The sequence below is a fragment of the Orbicella franksi genome, chromosome 2 (genome assembly GCF_964199315.1).
Source record: "Orbicella franksi chromosome 2, jaOrbFran1.1, whole genome shotgun sequence".
Lineage (NCBI taxonomy): Eukaryota > Metazoa > Cnidaria > Anthozoa > Scleractinia > Merulinidae > Orbicella > Orbicella franksi.
The window spans coordinates 19,404,431-19,423,611 of NC_138146.1; the positions used below are offsets into that span (position 1 = coordinate 19,404,431).

Below are 19,181 nucleotides of genomic sequence, written 5' to 3' on the forward strand. Positions count from 1 at the left end.
GTTAAACAAGCTTCTCAGTCGCCCACCTGTGAAGCTGTATTCATCTTGTGGCACAAGGCAAGCCTCCATTTTCAATAATAAATAAGCTCCAAACTATATTCGACTAAAGAAAAGTAATGTGTTGAAACGAAAGCTTAAATTTGACATCAAGTGTTATATATTGAAAAATGTCTCGCTAGTTTCTCGGAGACAACGTGTACCGGTAAGCAAACACTGGGAGTTTATTATTCAATATATAACCGTTTACCTTAACATAAATGTTGTTTTGTACTTAAATTCAACTACGAGGGTAACCCTTTGTCTTCACTGTGAATACTTATAAACCGTATTTAATTTTGGTACGTTGGCTCTTTAAAGCAAACGTTTGCCATAAAAGAGACTGTTGCATTCTATTTAAACCCGTGTTTTGGATTGTGCGCTTCGGTTTCGCACCTTTCAAACATGAACTAATGCAATTCTTAAAAGAAAAGTAAATATATCACTATGTGAAGTACCGTACACCTGTTCTGTTTAGTTAAATTGATGGCTCGACGTATGAAGAGCTGCTGCTCATATTTTTCCTTATTGTACTAGCTTGTACTGATCAGAGATATTAGAAATGGTTTTATTACCGAGTCGTTTTTCCTTGTTTCAAGTGAAACACCACGATATACTGTCATTGCAGTTCCGACAATTATTCAATAAAATGGGAATAAATTTGATTTACATGAATCCTACCAAAACAACATAAAGAACTGGTAATAATTGCGTCATGGCATTTTCAGCCGAGTTCTTAACTTAGTAAGGCATACATAAAGTATTTCCTTTTTATTGATTTGCAGTCTTGTAGTTCAGGTTGGGCATTCCCTTCGAGAGTGATCAAATATCAGTTAGCAGGTAAAGTGCGAGGTCAACACCAGACGTACACCATGCTTGGATTTCTTGTCTTTCAAGTCCTGTTTTCACTAGGTATGGTATACAAAACTTCTTCCTTAGGCTTCCTTCTATCAATTTCATTTCATTGTATTTTCTTTGAAAGAGAAAGTGTTTTACTGAGCTGTGCTGAAGGCTAATTAAAATGGGAGAGCAATAATTCGCATCATTACAGTTGTAAGCGTTACCACGCTTCAGAAAACTGCAATTGGCATTAACACAATCTGAGCAGTAGCTGTTACTATGGATTGTTCTATTGTTTTATTGAAAAAAGAATTGCGAATCTCATCGTTATTTAGCAGCACTGAGTTAATTTATTTTTCCTTGAAGCAAAACATTAATGCCGCGAATACGTCTAGCCGAAAAAATGATAAAATGGTCTGCTATTTTTTTTTTTTTTTCTCAGGTTCGTCACTTGACGGCTTTGACAAAAATTGTTTAATGGCAACCAACCTATTGAGAAGGCGACATGGCGTTCCAGACCTCACTTGGTCGGAAACCCTCGCGGCGGATGCTCGAGCTTGGGCTCACACTTTAGCCCAGAGCAACACGTTTGAACACGACTATAACAGCATGCAAGTAAAAAGCCAAGGAGAAAACCTTGCCTTCTTCAAGCCTTTCAAGGAGAAATGTCAGGGTCCTAAGAGGGATGATTGTGTACAGTGTCGAGAGATTATCGAGGGTTGGTACGATGAGGTCAAGAATTATGACTTTGGAATGGGAAAACCCAAAACACCCGGGGGAGTGGTCATGCATTTCACACAGGCAAGTACCAGTTGTTTAGATGGGAACTTACTCGAACAATACATTTAAAATGACATTCACTTCTCAAACTCGACCACAAGCGATAAAAGCTTATGTTACTTTCCTAATAACTGTCCCTTTCCCGCCTGTTTGTTCCAATGACGCTAAAATCAAAAAAAATTATCGGCATGTTATTTTATCATGTATACAAGTTTCTCTCCTGATCATTTGACATCAGTCAAACTCAAAGCTAACGGACAAAAGATATAGACACAATATCACAATTTACGTCAACCTTAGGCCCCAGTTATATGGTCTCGCGTACCCGAGACAACCCTCTCCCTAGGCCTGAGGCAGCTTTGTCGAGCGTTTATATCTGAAAACGTAGTCCCTGTAGGCCGAATCAAAGTTAACCCTGCATGATTATTCATAACCCTTATTGAATAATCAAATGTGCAATTATCCCTCTTTCTTTGAGTTTTCCTCCGTCATTGGATCAAAGTGGGTTTTGCGAAGATAAACTTCACTTCTTTGATACGAATTCCTGCTTTAAATCCTAGATCTAGACATTTCGTGACACTCGCCCACCCGAATTGTCTCGCCCCCCAAGACGGGTTCGCGATCCTCTTCTAAACGGTTGGCTGAAGTTTGTAAAGAAATAAGTGAAAAGTTAACTCGGCTAGAGTAACTTGGGGGAGGGTTGTCTCCGGTAACCGAGACCATATAAATGGGGCCTTAGACTTTTTTAGACTAGCTTGATCGTGTTCCCAACATCTGGGACCAACTGAAAAAGAGATATTGAGTTATGTCTGCGGTTTTCATCAAATCTAGGAAGTCTGGAAAAACTCTCGGCAGTTCGGAATTGGAACTGCTAAAAGCAACAAGTATGGCTTCATTGCAGTGGCACGATACAGTCCTCGTGGAAACAGAGGCGGTCCAGCGATCTTCAAAGACAATGTTTTCCCTCCAGGTATACATTTGTTAATAAATTAACTGACAGATAAAAGCTCTCCATTAATTTCGAAGGTTAAAATTTTTGCAGTTTTTTACTTTAATTAACTTGTTCATTGATAATATTACCAAGTTAAAAGGACGGGGTTGTAAGGGGTAGGTATATGTAGGTATATAGGACTATGATCATAGTCTCTTGGTATATGAAAATGCCCATGATAGCTTTATATTATAGAAACGTAAGTGGACTGAATGTTCCTTTAACTTGGTTTAATACTTCAAGATTGACAAATTTAAATATTTTGTCGGTCTCCACAGATGAAATGTTTCAATTAGCGGACGTTCCCTAAGAAACCTTCAAGATTATGCTAAGTGTTGTCTATGAAGACATCATGATGATTGATCATCGCAATTATAACAACTTACGCAGTTTTGAAATTAAAGCCTGGAAAAAAAAAATTTACCGGTATTCAAAAGCACTGCACAGGTATCGCAGAGGTCATGGGTTCGAATCCCGTTCAGGTCTGGGTTTTTTTTTTTCGACTTTAATTTCACAACTGCCTAAGTTATGTATGACTGCGATGATCAATCATGTCTTCATATCTTTCTCCGCAGTTCAAATATTCACATGCATGAGTGTTGTCTGTTCACTTACTTGTAGTACTGCACCATTTCAGTTGCTTTGTTGCAGAGGAGGGAGTATAATAAACACAAAATGCTAAAATTTATTTCTATTTCAGAATCGACAATACGCGTGTTTTTTTTTGTTTGTTTGTTTGTTTTTGTTTTTGTTTTTTTGCTTTTCTCTTCTTTTCTTTTGCTTTGTTTTGTTTTGTTTTTTGTTTTGGTCGAATATTTTAACACCACATGAAATATATCTTTGTTATCAGGGACTATTTCTGACCCAACACCCTCTGTTGGCACTACTTCTCAACCCTCGACACCCCCTCTTACAACTCCCACCGTCCCAGGTTCCCCTACAGCTACCAACTTCAGCATTGGCGTCAATGCCACCGTCACGGGATTACCTCCACTAGCCAACACGACTGAACCTGCTACAGCGCCAGGTAAGAAAGACAACCTTAGTAACAGATTGAATACGCGCTTTTTCTATTTCCCTTTCCCCTTTCCCTTTCCGGGTATTCTTCCCGTAAGGAGGTGACCTCACCCAATAAATTATAATTAAGTAACCCTTAATGGCGTTTGAGAGGCTTGCTGGAGATATTACGTGTGTACTTCACGGTTTTTTTAGATTCTAATGCATGTACATATTGTCATATGTCTATTAGCAGCGTTTGGAAAGCAAATGATACGTCATCCGTTACAGGCGTAGCTGTATCATAGCATGCACAAAGCCTGATCAAAACACAAAATTTACCGCACACTTTAATTGAGCAATTATAAACGCTAGCGCTGTTACATCGTGGCTACATTTCAGAGCCACTATGTTCTGGACACAAATTTTGTCTTTGTGTATCAAACACTACTGACAGTGAACTTCGCGCCTTGTGTCATATTAGGTAGTTCTCCCCCTACAACAACAGGACCATCTACGACTGCAGCAGGTAACAGCATGCTAAATAAACAACGAGCCTGCATGCTGCAACTTGCCCTACCCCTAAAGAATAAAACAGCCAGGTATATCATGGCTACATTTGGGGGCTCTATTTTCTGGACACAAAATCTCGTCTACGTGAATCAAACAAGGCCGACAATGAACTTTGTGCCATTAGATTTGGACTCTTTCCATGCATGCTATTGCTTCAATTACATCAAACTAACTTCCACATAATCCAGTCGATTTATCAGTTTAGAAAACCGGCAAAATGATACCAAAACTAGTTAGTGAAGAATTTATTGAAACAATTAACCTATTAGTCCTTGATGGATTCGATATGATTACAAGCAGCTCTTAGTTATTATGTACAGTAATTATAAAGCCCATGGTGTACTCTACAGACGCAAGGCTTGTATCTTGTTAGGTAGTTCTCGCCCTATAACAACAGGACCATCTACGACTGCAGCAGGTAACAGCATGCTAAATAAACAACGAGCCTGCATGCTGCCACTTGCCACCACCCCCCTCCCCCCCATCATAGGAAAAAAACAGCTAGGGATATAATGGCTCCATTTGAGGGGCACTATTTCCTGGACAAATTCTTGTCTTTGTGAATCAAACAATGCTGACAATGAACTTTTGCAGTCTTTCTGTACCATTGCTTCAATTAGATCAAATTTAAACTTCCACATCATCCAGTCGATTTACAATTTAAGAAAACCGATGAAATGATACCAAGGTCAGTTAGTGAAGAATTTAATGAGACAATTAACCCATTACCCTTTGATTAGCTTGCGAACAGGCTCCCGTTCGCAGCCTAACCTTTGATGGATTGGAGATGATTACAACGAGTTCTCAGTTATTTTGTAATTACAAAGCCCACGCGGAGCGTGCCGACGTTAGTTCTCGTCCGACAGCAACAGGACCATCTGCGGCCGAAGCAGGCAAAGGCATGCTAAATAAACGAGTCAGCATGCTGCTACTCGCCAACTCCCCCGCCCAAGCCATTTCGAAAAAAAACAGCAGCTAATTATATAATGGCTACATTTAGGGGGGCACTGTTTTCTGGACAAAATCTTCTATTTGTGAGTCAAACATTGCTCTGACATGAGGGAAAACAAAATGTAAATTAATTTAATACAATGTAATACTATTACAATACTACCGACTGAAACATTTTGGGCACATTCGATTTAACTTTCTCGAAACTGGAAAAAAAATCGTTCGCAGTTATCGTATACACATGCCAATTTTAAAGCCCTCATTGCACTTTACCGACGCCAGGATTGTATCTTGTTAGGTAGTTCTAGCCCTCCATTAGCAGGACCATCTACGACTGCAGCAGGTAACAGCATGCTAATTAAACAACGAGCCTGCGTGCTGCTACGAATACTTCTCCCACCCACTTGATGAAAAAAAATAGCTAGGTATATAATGGCTTCATATATGATGGCTTCATTTATACACTTTCGTATGATGAACGAGTTCTTAGCTCCTCGACGAAAAGTGTTAAAATAAATGATTGATTGATTGACTGATCGATCGATCGATCGATTGCTCGATTGATTGATCGATCGATCGATCGATTGATTGATTGATTGATTGATTGATTGATTGATTGATTGATTGATTGATTTAGAAGACACTATTTTCTGGACGCAAAATCTTGTCTTGTATTTGTGAATAAATACAAAATGCAAATCAATTATGCTACAATGTAATTCTAAGGCAAGACTTTTGCTATTACTCGATTTGACTCTCCAGTAATTGGATAAAAATCGTTTGCAGTTATTGTATATACAGTTAATAATAACTTCTTCATCCACAGAAAGCAGCCCCACCCCGCTACCGTCTGCCACTTCACCAAATACTGGGTCACCCGCGAGTCTCACCACTACTGCCGCCCCATCCACTTTACGCCCACTCGGTATGTAATATTTTTCGAAAACTTTTTACACCCGCCGAAGAGTCTTGTTATGTTACTTTAGTTAACTTTCTTAACTAGTTTGGCAGTGAAATAAAAAAAAAAAAAACACATGCGTTTTTTCGACGACGATTTTTATCTTAGCGCATTAAACGTTCAAGTTTTTGCTCTCTTATTTTTCACTTTTTTTTAACTATTTGGACCGACACTCGACCAGTCAGATAGAGACTATTGTTTTATAAGTAGCGTAAGTGAGAGATGACGGCGATTTAATTAGAAACAATTGTAACTGGACAGTTGCAATTCGACACCAACGTGATTGTTCATCAGTTACTTGACAAATAGAGCAGCGCAAAAAAAAAAAACAAATGAGAATTTGTTATTGACTCGAACAATCTTACTGTTGCATCTATGCTGTGCCTATACCAAAAAACAGTAAATTGATGACAATTTATTTTCATATCATGCAGGTCCTCCGAAGAACGACTCAAAGTGTCAGTATTTTGTGGTCAACAGTACGACGTATACTTATGCCATTGTACAAAGTAAGACAGTGTACAGATTTAAAAGAGATCTAGAGTATACCGTTCAGAATTTTCTAAAGATTCGTTCATGCCTAAAATGAGATTTTCAAGTAATTATAAAAGATGTGAAGCATTTCTTTCTGGAAAAATATTTATTTCTAACTATAATAAAGATTTTTTTTAAAAAAATACCCATCAAATCGCAACCTCGATGCTTTTTGAATATAAAATCGATTAATATAAGCTAGCAATTTAAACTTAATTATTTTTTTTTCTCTGGCGATCAGCTATTTGTGATGTAATTTAAACACATGATCTTTAGGCAGACAAATTAGAATAACATTATGTCAATAAACAATCGTAATATTATTATCATTATTGCTTTTCAGAATGTCCTGGCAAACCCAATGTCACTTTAATTCCACAAGGTAAGATATTAATGAAGCTTGAACAATGTACAATGTACAACACGAAGGAAAAAAAAATTGAATTATAGCAAATGTGCATAAAAGAGGAATTCATTAGATCAAACGTAGAAAGAAATATATATTTATCTCTATATATAACCACGCGTATAACAAATGGAGGCGCATGCGTGAATTTGTTTACATGGCACATGATAGGCTAAGTTTATTAACATCTTGTTCTGTGCCCTTCGAAATCACCCAGCTGGATGTTCGCGTATTAAAAAGGGGACAGCTTGGAATTGTCTTCAGCTTTTTGTTGCTTTTAAAGGAGCTAACCAATTGTCAGCATCCTGTTCGTCATGAGGAGATAGTCATCTCCAGTGCCTATCGGGTATCCCGTCCGTCTCAGTATAGTGTATTTTAAAATAGATGCCATGCAGTGCATAACCCTAACTACTAACCCCAGTTATTAATTATCTCATACAATTTGTCATGTTTGTTACGAAATCTAGAGCTTTCTCTCATCTGTCAGTGCATAATTTCACAATTAACTCAACTACGTAAGTATGGCATCAAAAAATTTTACTAAGAAAGATCCGAAAGCCGATAATTTCGTTCAGAATGACGACACACAATTTCGCCATAGAATTAGGATTAGCAGTTCGGTGAAGGTCATTATCCAGCAAGACTTGTCAATTCTAAAGCACCGGTGTGACCTCAGTTTCAAACCTGCACAGTCCAATTGGAATGAGGCGGAGAGTGAATTCAGTCTAATAGTCTCTATATCTGTGTAGCACACGGTAAACTTCATGTCGTGTGTTTTGCATCCTGTCCATACAATTGCTTCGTTTAGATCAAACTTAAAGTTCTACATTATCCAGCTAATAAGTGGATAATTGAATAAAAACAATTATCCCTTTAGCTTTTGATGAATTCGGGATGATTGCAACCATCTAGACGCTACGCCCCTCGCTGGTTATTTATCGTCTTGTATTTAACTATTTTTGATCACTTTGTAATTTAGAAGCCATCGGTTTACTTTACAAACGCTAGGCTTGTGTTTTGCTAGGTGGCGCACGCCCTACAAAAACAGGACCACCTAAGACCGAAGCAGGTAACAGCATGCTAAATGAACAACGAGCCTGCATGCTGCTACTTGCCCAACCCTCTACAATAAATTATAACTAAGAGCAAAACTTGTAACGCTACTTTGCAAAAGCCCAATACGTTTTGTCAAAGGGGCTAGTTGTTTCTAATGTGTATTGTCTTCCCAGCTCTTCTTAGTAATGTGTAAGATCACGGCAGTCCATTGACAACAACCTTGGAAACGTACCCGTTATTTCTGAATAGTAACTTCGGCTTCCTTGAAATGCCTTAGAGTTGTATCTCTTTAGGTAGCACTCGCCCGACAACAGCAAGAGCAGTTGTAAACGCAACAGGTAACAGCATGCTAAATAAACAACAAGCCTCCATGCTGTTGCTTGTTCCAGTCCACACGATACGAGACACGCTGTTTAAGCATACACCTGTCTTACACTACATGTTGTCAAGAATTAGTCATGGTCAAACTCTTATCACCACACATAAAGCCAGTTTAAAAACGCTCATTGATCAGAAATTAACACATTGATATGGTAATGCCATCGAAAGGCGTTAGTACATTCCAAGCACGCAATGAGAAAGTCACATGAAAGGTTTTACTACTCTTAATTCCCTGGAAGACTCAACACCTAACATTTAATTCCTGTTTGTTTTTGTTGTTGTTGTTGTTGTTGTCTTTATTCATTTGTTTGTCTGTTTGTTTGTTCGTTTGTTTGTTTGTTTGTTTATTTGTTTTTGTAAGAACATACCTATAATTTAGCATGAATAGTTTATAGCACATCTAATGGAATGAAGATTGTATAACAACTGCAACTTTTTGTATTACGATAAGTAACGGGTGTAATATCATGCTATGTTTCATGCTATCATGCTATGTATTTAACCGAGTCGTAGCATTACGGTACAAATGCGCAATTGGACAAATCAGTGCACGATGATATTTACTACTAAATTGTTGACGCTCTTCACTTTATTGTAAACTGAGGCCTGATTAGGATATATTGGCAACTTTTATGGATGGGTTTTGTTTTGATGGCTAGAGTCGTTTCATGATTTGTCCAGGGAAGAAATTCAAGACACCCCCTTTTTGATTTGCCTAGTTTTATGCAAGTCTACCATGAGTAAAGCACGCTTCCTGTCGGGTGTTACATTCTTTCTGCGATCCTCCTTCTCCAGAGATTCATGTCGTTTATCGGATTGGGTTTCACTCCGTTTTGAAATTTTGCCCGCAGCAAAAATCCCTGCAAACACAACACAAATCCCTGTAAGCGAAGTCAGCAGTATGCCATTTCGTCAGTTTTGACTAGTGTTGAAGAAGAATGGTTGTACGAAAAGATGTCAGGCTCTTATAACAATGCAAAGGATTATTGTACCCATGAGTGAACGGCTTATAGAGAAATTTTATGTTAAACTATTCAAATGCAGCATTTTGTAACAAGGATAATTTCTAAGGTTATTTTAATTATCCATATTGTTTTAATTGAATTAATTATCGTAGTAATGAATTAGTTTGTGATAAATTAACCGAGTTTTGTCGTTGACAAAATATAGTATCTGTTTAACAGTAAACATTATAACCAATAACCAAACGTCAAATTATACAGAATTTGTTCAACACAATGGATAGCGATGGTGATATTGTTGAGGTGAGAACTTTGTACATTTCAAATTGCACGTAAATTATGCCCCTCTTGTTCTTACAATCAGGTCGAGCGTGTCTCCCGAATCCTTTTCTGTACGCAGTGGCTGCATTTTTTCACCAAATAAGAATTTTTGTAACCAAAGTAATCACAACAATTTTAACACATGACATCTAAAAATGACAATCAGTAATTATCCTGATTATAATTCCGATTGTTCTCTTCGGATCCAAGTTTGACTTAAATTCAGTTATATTCAGCGATACTTTTTTGATAAATTTTTCTTGAAGGAGTGAACAGATTCCTCTTTTGGCATGCGCGCTTTTCAAAGCAGATGCGTTTGTAAAAAGCCAAGTGATTTTAACAAATACACCTTTAAACTGTTCAACCCGCCGCTCTCTTTGACATTACCAGGAAATATGACAACCCTAAAACCTGAACAGTCTACAACAACGACACAAACAACTCCAACAACACCGAAACCAGAAACAATAACAACACCAACCACAGTAGGTCCAGAGTCCACTACAGGAACGACCGTCACCACATTAAAACCAGAATTAACGACTCCAACAACTGTTAACCCAGAAACAACAACAGCACAAACTACAGTCACTACTGTAGGCCCAGAGTCAACAACACAGACAACCATAACTACAATAAACCCTGAGCTAACTTCCCTAACCACTTCAGAAATAACTTCAAGTACACTAACTACAGCGAATCCACAGCTTACAACATCAACACCTCCAACTACGCCTCCTCCGCAGCAATCACCAACAACACCAGGACGAACAACACCGACAAGTGCAACTACAACAAAACCACAATCTACAACTTCATCAACAATAAATCCGCAAGAAACGACTTCAAGTACAGCAACTACAACTAATCCAGAACTAACAACATTAACACCTGGAACTTCTTCTCCCCCACAACAATTTCCTGGACAGACAACACCGACCACAGCAACGACAACAAAGCCAGGGTCTTCTTCTACAGTAAATCCAGAAGAGACTACTTCAAGCACGATAACTACGGCAAATCCAGAACTTACGACATTAACACCTACAAGTACGCCCCCACCTGAACAATTTCCCGGACAGACAACACCGACCACAGCGACTACGACAAAGCCAGAGTCTTCTTCTACAGTAAGCCCAGAAGAAACAACTACGCCTCTTACACAAGCTCCCGGACAGACAACACCGACTACAGCAACTATAACAAAGCCAGAGTCTTCGTCTACGGTAAATCCAGAAGAAACTACTTCGAGTACAATTACTACAGTGAATCCAGAGATAACAACATTAACACCTACAACTACGCCACCACCACAGCAATCTGCAACAACACCTGGACAAACAACTCCAACTTCTGTAACTACAATAAAACCAGAGATTACCACTCCACAAACATTACCAACAACTGAAACCACGATTAGTGCAGGGGAAACATCACCAACATCTTTGACGACACTAAGTCCGGATACACACTCAACTCCGACAACGTTAATTCCAGGACAAACAACAGGAACAACGGGAACTCCAGAATCCAGTGTGACCACAGAATCTACAATAGCCCCGGAACTCACAACACCGACAACTTTTACTACTATAAGCACAGAGGAATCGACTCCAACAACAAAACCAGAGCTCACTACTCCAACAACAGCAACTACTGTCAATCCAGCACTGACATCTCCAACCCCTGCGACACCTGAGACAACACCGACAACTTCTACTACTATAAGCACAGAGGAATCGACTCCAACGACAAAACCAGAGCTCACTACTCCAACAACAGCAACTACTGTCAATCCAGCACTGACATCTCCAACCCCTGCGACACCTGAGACAACACCGACAACTTCTACCACTATAAGCACAGAGGAATCGACTCCAACAACAAAACCAGAGCTCACTACTCCAACAACAGTAACTACTGTCAATCCAGCACTGACATCTCCAACCCCTGCGACACCTGAGACAACACCAACAACGTTGACAACCTCGACTACGGTACAGCCACAACTAACAACTCTGACTACTCAAAGTACAGCGAGTACAGGAGCGACAACTACAATTACAACAGGCCAGCCAGAACAGTCAACGACAGTAACTACAGAATCGACGACCATTACACCAACGACTACGCCGGGACAGGAAACAACTAAGCCAACAACAAAACCAGGAATAACTAATGTCACAACAGAACCAACCACCCAAACAACTCCCACAACAGGTACAGAATGCCAATGCGAGACTGGAGGCGGAAAGGGTGCGTTCAAAAGCACTAACGGCATGATTCAAGTATTCACTCGAGGGAAACAAGTACCGTTTTCGGTTGGAATCGCGTCTCAGAGAATCAACTTAAACCCCGATCGTTTTTGGGCAGGGATGTTGCCGGAAAAAGATGTGATGGACATCTTTCGAACAGCTGGAGCTTATATCTGATTGGTTATGAATAGTAATCGGAGAAATGTCGGGTTCATGACTGAACGAGGATTTACCAAAACGGCACTTGTTCCCCGACAGTTTTCGTTAGGCTTTTTTAGATGAGGCAATTTTCCAATGCAGCAAGTACAGAAACGCGAAATAGATGGAATATGTGACCACCGTTTCCGATTCGTTAGTTTGAGTATTTCCTATCAGCCGAATTAATACATGTTATTTAAACCTTCAAAAAAAAAAGACTTGCACAATTCGTATGAACGCGCCCTTACCGTCACGAAGTACAGTTCATTGAAAATTTGTCCTAATTTATTTAGTTTTAATTTCTTTGAGCTGACAAGAAACCTGTCTGTTTTCTTATTTTTCTTTCTCTGTTATAGATCTAACAGCAGCTTAACAAAAATAACACTTAAGTACACTTAACAGCTACCGCTGTAAGATTGATACAGAGGGGACATGCCCGTGGATCAGCAGATGGAAGTTAAATTAAGCACTAGCGATGTGGCTGCAAATGATTATCCACAAAACAAGTGGGTACCAGGCTACCCAGTCCTCATCTCGCCTACTTTGGATATACATTTCAATCGTTTCCCACTAACCATGATAACATTTACAAATCATGATAACAGTTAACTGTGAAATTTGCCAATAAAAGATATAGACGACTTCCCACGCACTTAATTTGGCAATCTTGTTCGGTTCCTCTTCTAACTCGAAGATTGTAGTTTACTTTCGTTACAACTTCTATATTAGTTTAATGGTCTTTAATGTACTACCGAAAAGTGACCAGCCTCAAACAAACCCATCCATGTGGAGTATCTATTTCAGTAATTTCACGGTGGTCCATATACCACAATAATATTTCGCCAAACAAACAAACAAAATAAATAAAGTATATCATCCTTGGTTGAAACTAGTGCAATACCTGAATCATGACAATGCGTGTGTAACATAAAATAAGTAAACAATATAAATTGACTGTTAACTGTGACATTAATTTCTTAGTCAGTAGGTTTTAGACCCTATAACCTTGATGCATGTAAGAGAACATTTCTATGGATATTTGAGTGGTCTATTCTGCTATAATTTTGGTCCAGAAAAGTTCTATAAAATATTTCTTTTTTAACTTGTAGTAACGACGCCACCAACGCCTTCGATGCCTCCTACGACACCTGCTCCTCCAAACCCGTGTGAGCCAAACCCATGTAAGAACGGAGGCACCTGTGAAGCTCAGGAGGGGAAATTTACCTGTTCCTGTCCCGATGGATACTGGGGAGAACTGTGTGAAGAAAGGGGTAAGAGAGCTTGTTTGAAATGAAGTTATCGGATAGGAGCGTCACACATAAAATACGGAAACGAATGGTTGTCTTAGTTCACTAGAATTTCACAAAACGGCAGGATTAAAAGAAATAGCCAAGCTAGCATTTTATCCTTGAAATTTTTACTTCTTGTAGGTTGTGGTAGAATTGGAAAATTCGATGTCTGTTTAAATGTTTCTTGAAAGGGAAAAAGTAACTTCTTTCAGACTAGTCGCGCAGACTTGACAATTCTACCTAAACGTTGTGTATTTATCATTTGGTCGCGGTTAGGTCCAAATGCTGACGAAAGTAAAGACGCATTGATGCTAACAAACATGTACAGAGCTATGCATCAGGCTCCACCAGTAACCTGGAACAAGGAGATAGCTGCTAAAGCACAAGACTGGGCCGACAAATTAGCCAAAGAACAGAGACTTGTACATGAGAACGAAAGTTCGACTGATTACGGCGAAAATCTGGCTGAGGTAGGAAGTGAAGACAAGGCCCTACTGCGAGCTATTGATGCATGGTATAATGAAGTGTCTCTGTACAACTATGAAGATCCCAAGTTCTCCACAGACACCGGCCACTATTCACAGGTAAGAACACGATTGCTTTAACATAAACCTAAAACAGTTATCACGTACTGTCCTAAGCTTTGAGCCTTCATACGATCAGGATATACTCGTCTGTTAAAACTATCTTGTGTAGAATTGGAATCAGAGTCGGAATCAGAGCCGACAGAATGGAATTAATGGCATTCGGTCGACAGCGCAACCTTGAAATGAACGAATGTATGAATTGAAAAATGTCTTACATCAGTGGCCAGATATGAATATCTATAATAATAATATCTTGGTTTTAACTTTAATACTTAACAATACATGATGATTTTAAGCCCTCTGGTTTATTCCGTTTCCTTTGCAGTTGGTTTGGGGTGCCACTAATGAAATTGGAATGGCAAAGGCGAAAACCAGAGACAACACTAACGTGTACGTGGTGGCAAGATATAAACCAGCCGGAAACGTTGTTAATTTGTTTGAATCAAATGTAAAACCAAAACAGTAGAATTTACAGCGCAAAAGGGCAACTTCTTTGAGCCCAGCGAAGTTTTAGAGTTAATTCAAGATAAACGTGAAAGATAGAATGCACGCGCTTCAAATAAAGTAACATTTTTAAGTGTACATGTTGCTGTTGTATTTTGTCATTCCTCTTCACTGTCATCCACGTTTGGTTTTAAATCGTTCTCTATAGTTTTGTCGAATTCACTATTTTACTTTCAAAAGGTCTGTGGCAGCAATGCTCTGATGAAAACGAAGAGCTTCAGGAATATTCCTATTGAATGAATATATTTTTTTTTTAGCCCACAATCTCTGCTACTTTTACACCAATGGTCTTCCCAAACAAAATTCAGACCTGATTTGCTTGCACCGCCCAAGTAAGGTCAAACATATCACTATTCATGATCAGCTTACATGACGATTTCAATTCACAGATAGTGCACCGCTGGACGGTTGCACAGAAAATGGACAGAATGTCAAATACTTTCCTGTTGAGAAAGAGTGGTAAGGGGTATGTGGATTAGATTCCCTAAGTCGCTTGTTTAGAAAGGATCATTTGACATTCATGGAAGGAATCATGAATTATAAGTGTATTCCTAAATAGAGTTCAGCGGAATAGCAAACCTATACAAACGGGCTGATATAATAAGAAAGTTTAAAGCTCATCGAGACTCTTTCTTGGAATACATGCATAAATTGTCACTCTTTATGACTAACCCAATATTTTATATAAATTATTCATTCGCTCAAGTAAGTAAGGTCAAACATATCACTATTCATGATCAGCTTACATGACGATTTCAGTTCGCAGATCGTGCACCGCTGGACGGGTGCGTAAAAAATGAACGGAATGTCGAATATTTTCCTGTCGAGAAAGAGTGGTAAGGGGTATGTGGATTAGATTCTCTAAGTCGCTTGTTTACGACGGATCATTTGACATTCATGGAAGGAATCATGAATTATTAGTGTATTCCTAATAGAGTTCAGCGAAATAGCAAACCTATACAAACGGGCTGATATAATAAGACAGTTTAAAGCTCATCGAGATTCTTTCTTGGAATATGTGTATAAATTGTCACTCTTTATGACTAACAAATATTTCATATAGTTCATTCATTCGCTCAGCAGTACTTGCAGCGGCGGTGTTCCGATCCCTGTAAATTTGAGGAGCAAGAGTAATTAAATCAGCCGGTTTTACGTGTGATTCATTCGCTCCTCTTATACATTCGCTCAACAGAATCTGGGTGTACATCTCTCGTGAACCAAATGAATAAGTAATATACAGATTTTATAGTTCCCAAAATTAATGTGACCATTTCAAGCTGCCCGCCGCGTGAGCTTGAAGTAGATGCAAAAGAGCCTTTTTCTTTCTTCATGCTATCTTACACCAACTTTCTTTTAAAACTAGTTGTTAGTTTTGCTGAGCAACCTTCTTTCCTATGGAGAATATCGCAGTTTTATTTAACAATTTCCGTCGAAGAAGCTAGATCATTACTTTCTCAGTTCCGAGCAAAGAATGGAATGAGAATAGATTTGAAACCAAGAACTATGATTTTTCATTAGGTAAGTAAATGAAAGCATCTGGAGGTTCTAACTGGAACCAGAGGCTAAAGCTTGCGAAGTTAAGTATCACGCTGCAGACTTGCGAGCCAACCACAACAACCCCACATTTTTAATGAGATGATTTTTTCCTAAAAAAGAACATTTCTCAAAATATCCATATATATTACTTTCTTGAAGGCTACGTTTACTAGGTCTTCAGTGCTAAGCTCTCTGCTTTCTAAGATTTCACTTTTTCCCGGTCTCTACTGATTTGCGAGATCTTGGGCTTTCCGCCAGTGGACACAATATTAAGGAAAGGTCGACCCTCTCGGGTTTCTCAGTTTTCTAGGAAACTTCGTAATGACGCACTTTCAGTGTTGTATAAACAAACCTAGCAACGAGAATTCAATATACCTCCAACCGCAAAATCATGATCGTGATTTAGTTTTAGTTCTTTTAGTCAGGGTAACACGAAGACATAGACTCCCTGAAGAGTGATAAGTAATTAAGATAATTTTATTTTATATATTTTTGATCCTGTCAACTCCGACTACAGTTCCGGTGTTATTTAAGGCCTTAATAAAACCGCATTGCTCAATATGTCGCAATCGTTTGATTTCCTAGAAACAGGAAAGTCAAATTGACGCTCTGAATTCGTGGAATTAGGTTTTCACTAACAAAAGCCTTTGAGCATATTACTACAACTCACATATTTGGTATGCAAGCCCTACTCTGTAGTGGATGGACCAGTTGCAATCATTTATTGAGTTTGGTTCATTTTAGAAGACTATTGCATATATTCCAGTGTCACACGAGTCATCATGATTTTTCTGCTACAAGCAATAGATATTCGACGCCTTCGAGTTAAGACGGCATTTCTTAGGACCAGGCAGATAATACGGATTAGGGCAGCGCCAGGTTAGTATCCTTTGGATATTTATGAAGGACTGCAAACGCAGTACTAAAGTATGCAGGTTCTTGCCTCACCCAAGTCATTCGTTTTATTTTATGAGTCTTTGGTAGCATAATTTATTACTGACAATCAACTCCATGAGAATGTATTCATCACAGTTTGAGCCGGTAAACTATTTACAGTTGAATTGTATTTTCTTACTGAAGAACCTAATATAGAGTTGAAATATACTTCTACATAACTTCACATCCCGAATTGCCCGCTATTTCATCCTGATTTCTCAAATAAATCGAGACTATGGACGTATCGATTCATATTTGCCACACCTTAATATCTGCGGTATTTCAGTGTTTACAGCATTAACTTAATTCTTCAAGAATTTGACGAATTCCCTTTATAATTCTCATGCAAATTCATGCATTGCTTTAATATCACTCCTAAGCTTAAGTTAAACACATTTATGATAATTTAGTTTCTGCATTTTAAAGTAGAAGTGACTTGCATATAATGGCAATGTTTGCTGCCTTGCGTTACTTTGTGGTTTTAAAGTGGGAGGAGCGTCGTCCTAGCTATTTTATCTCAGATCAACATTTAACAAAATAAATGATTTCTGAGAAACGTTTTGGAGTTTTCTGAGAAAAGAATTACTCAAAACAATGCTATGTTATTACATGACAAAAGAAGTGAAATATGAACCTAGAACTTAGAATGTCAAAGAACTCTAAGAAAAGCTTAACATGACCAACAAAATAAAAACAAAAATACTTTTTGAAAAGTAATAACGTATTTTTTTTAAGATAAAAGAATAAGATTTGCGATTTCAGGTTTGAAATTAAAGTTTGAATCGATAGTGAATGCCAAATAGAAGGAAATGAATAATAAATCAAGTGATTGTTTTTTTAACACATGCATTTATGGGCTGTGTGATAACATGATGGGATTGATTAAACAAAATTGGTTTTAACACTGGCTTGAAAAAAATTAAGATTGAAATTCTAAAATAAAATAAAGTGACAATGATGATGGAGAACAACTTTCAGGATGTGAATATTTAACCCTTTAAGTCCATCGGACCTAAGGTCACAGTAGGAGAATCTTTGTTTACAATATTTGCCTCATTACCATAAGCGATACAGTTTCAGATGGAGCTACAAAGAGATTAATACTGAATATTGAAAGCGCACAGGACTATTAACTGTTCCAAGGAACTTGAGCGCGATGTATTGAGTACTTTTTGTGTGACGAGGGTTTAAAAGCTCGACATTTTACAAAGAATGTATCAGCTCATTTGCGCTTTTGCCACACAGAAATTTTGATGTTTTTGAAAGCCAATTTCTCCTCGAATATTGCACCCAAAGAGCCAAAAATTTCACCACTTACTAAGTTTCACAAGTTCTTTACGTTTTTCTAGTAAAACCGTGTCTAGCATGATGCCTTCTATGCGCAAAGTCGTGTGTTAATGAGGAAAAATGTAAACAACGACGTCAGCAAAGATTCGCCTATAGAAATTGTCCTTACTGCCTGTAAATAGATTTTCTGTTTTTCTGTTGATCCTTTAGGAGAATTTGGGTTTTACTTCATTCTCATTTCTCACGATCAAATTTTCTTTGACAAAGCTAAAGAGAAGTAAAGGGGGTTGAACAGTACTGCAGATTAAAAGAGATAGGAGTTGAACGGTATTGCAGACTAAAGAATTAGGCGGACAAGGTTGAACAAGTGAACGACCTCACTCGTATTTGCGAGGCGTTTCTGGGTTTCTTGTAGCCCCCAATTATAAAAACGTAGAGACAATAAACGCGAGTAAATTTATTTTAAGATAAATAACTCTAAAACGACAAAACAAGGGAGCGAACTCATTTCAGATATTAGAAGATGTTTGTACGTACTCGTTACTGCATGCTATGAACGAGAGCCTAACTACAATTTCCATCAAAATTATTTTAAATACAACGCTTATTCTAGTGAAACTCAACATCTATGAATCCTCCTTGAACGAAAAAATTGTAGTCAAATGTAGTACTAAATAGATTTTCAAAAATGTTTCCCTGAATAATGTCATTGTTTTTAAACAAACTTCCCATGTTTCGAAGAATCACAAAGACTATTAAAGCTCGCTCTCCGAAAATCCCCTTTTCACTTCAAAACAACAACGG

The 19,181-nt window shown here is 38.2% G+C and overlaps 1 protein-coding gene and 1 long non-coding RNA gene across 2 annotated transcripts in view; both read left to right on the top strand.

Annotated features, from left to right (window-relative positions):
- The first annotated feature begins 99 nt into the window (after nt 1-99).
- LOC145478479 (uncharacterized) lies at nt 100-14,713 on the top strand. Its single transcript, XM_081456517.1, has 15 exons — nt 100-202; nt 822-948; nt 1,319-1,681; nt 2,492-2,626; nt 3,498-3,674; nt 4,128-4,172; nt 4,590-4,634; nt 5,466-5,510; nt 5,994-6,092; nt 6,560-6,634; nt 7,003-7,041; nt 10,176-12,005; nt 13,348-13,509; nt 13,804-14,111; nt 14,440-14,713. Exons 2-15 carry the CDS (start codon nt 909-911, stop codon nt 14,578-14,580), a joined length of 3,504 nt encoding a protein of 1,167 aa, XP_081312643.1. The 5' UTR covers nt 100-202; nt 822-908; the 3' UTR covers nt 14,581-14,713.
- A 1,969-nt stretch (nt 14,714-16,682) lies between these two features.
- LOC145478481 (uncharacterized) overlaps nt 16,683-19,181 on the top strand; it is a 6,353-nt gene continuing 3,854 nt past the window's right edge. Inside the window, exon 1 of the long non-coding RNA XR_014048270.1 lies at nt 16,683-17,033. This is a non-coding gene — a long non-coding RNA (uncharacterized LOC145478481). The remainder of the gene's footprint in view (nt 17,034-19,181) is intronic.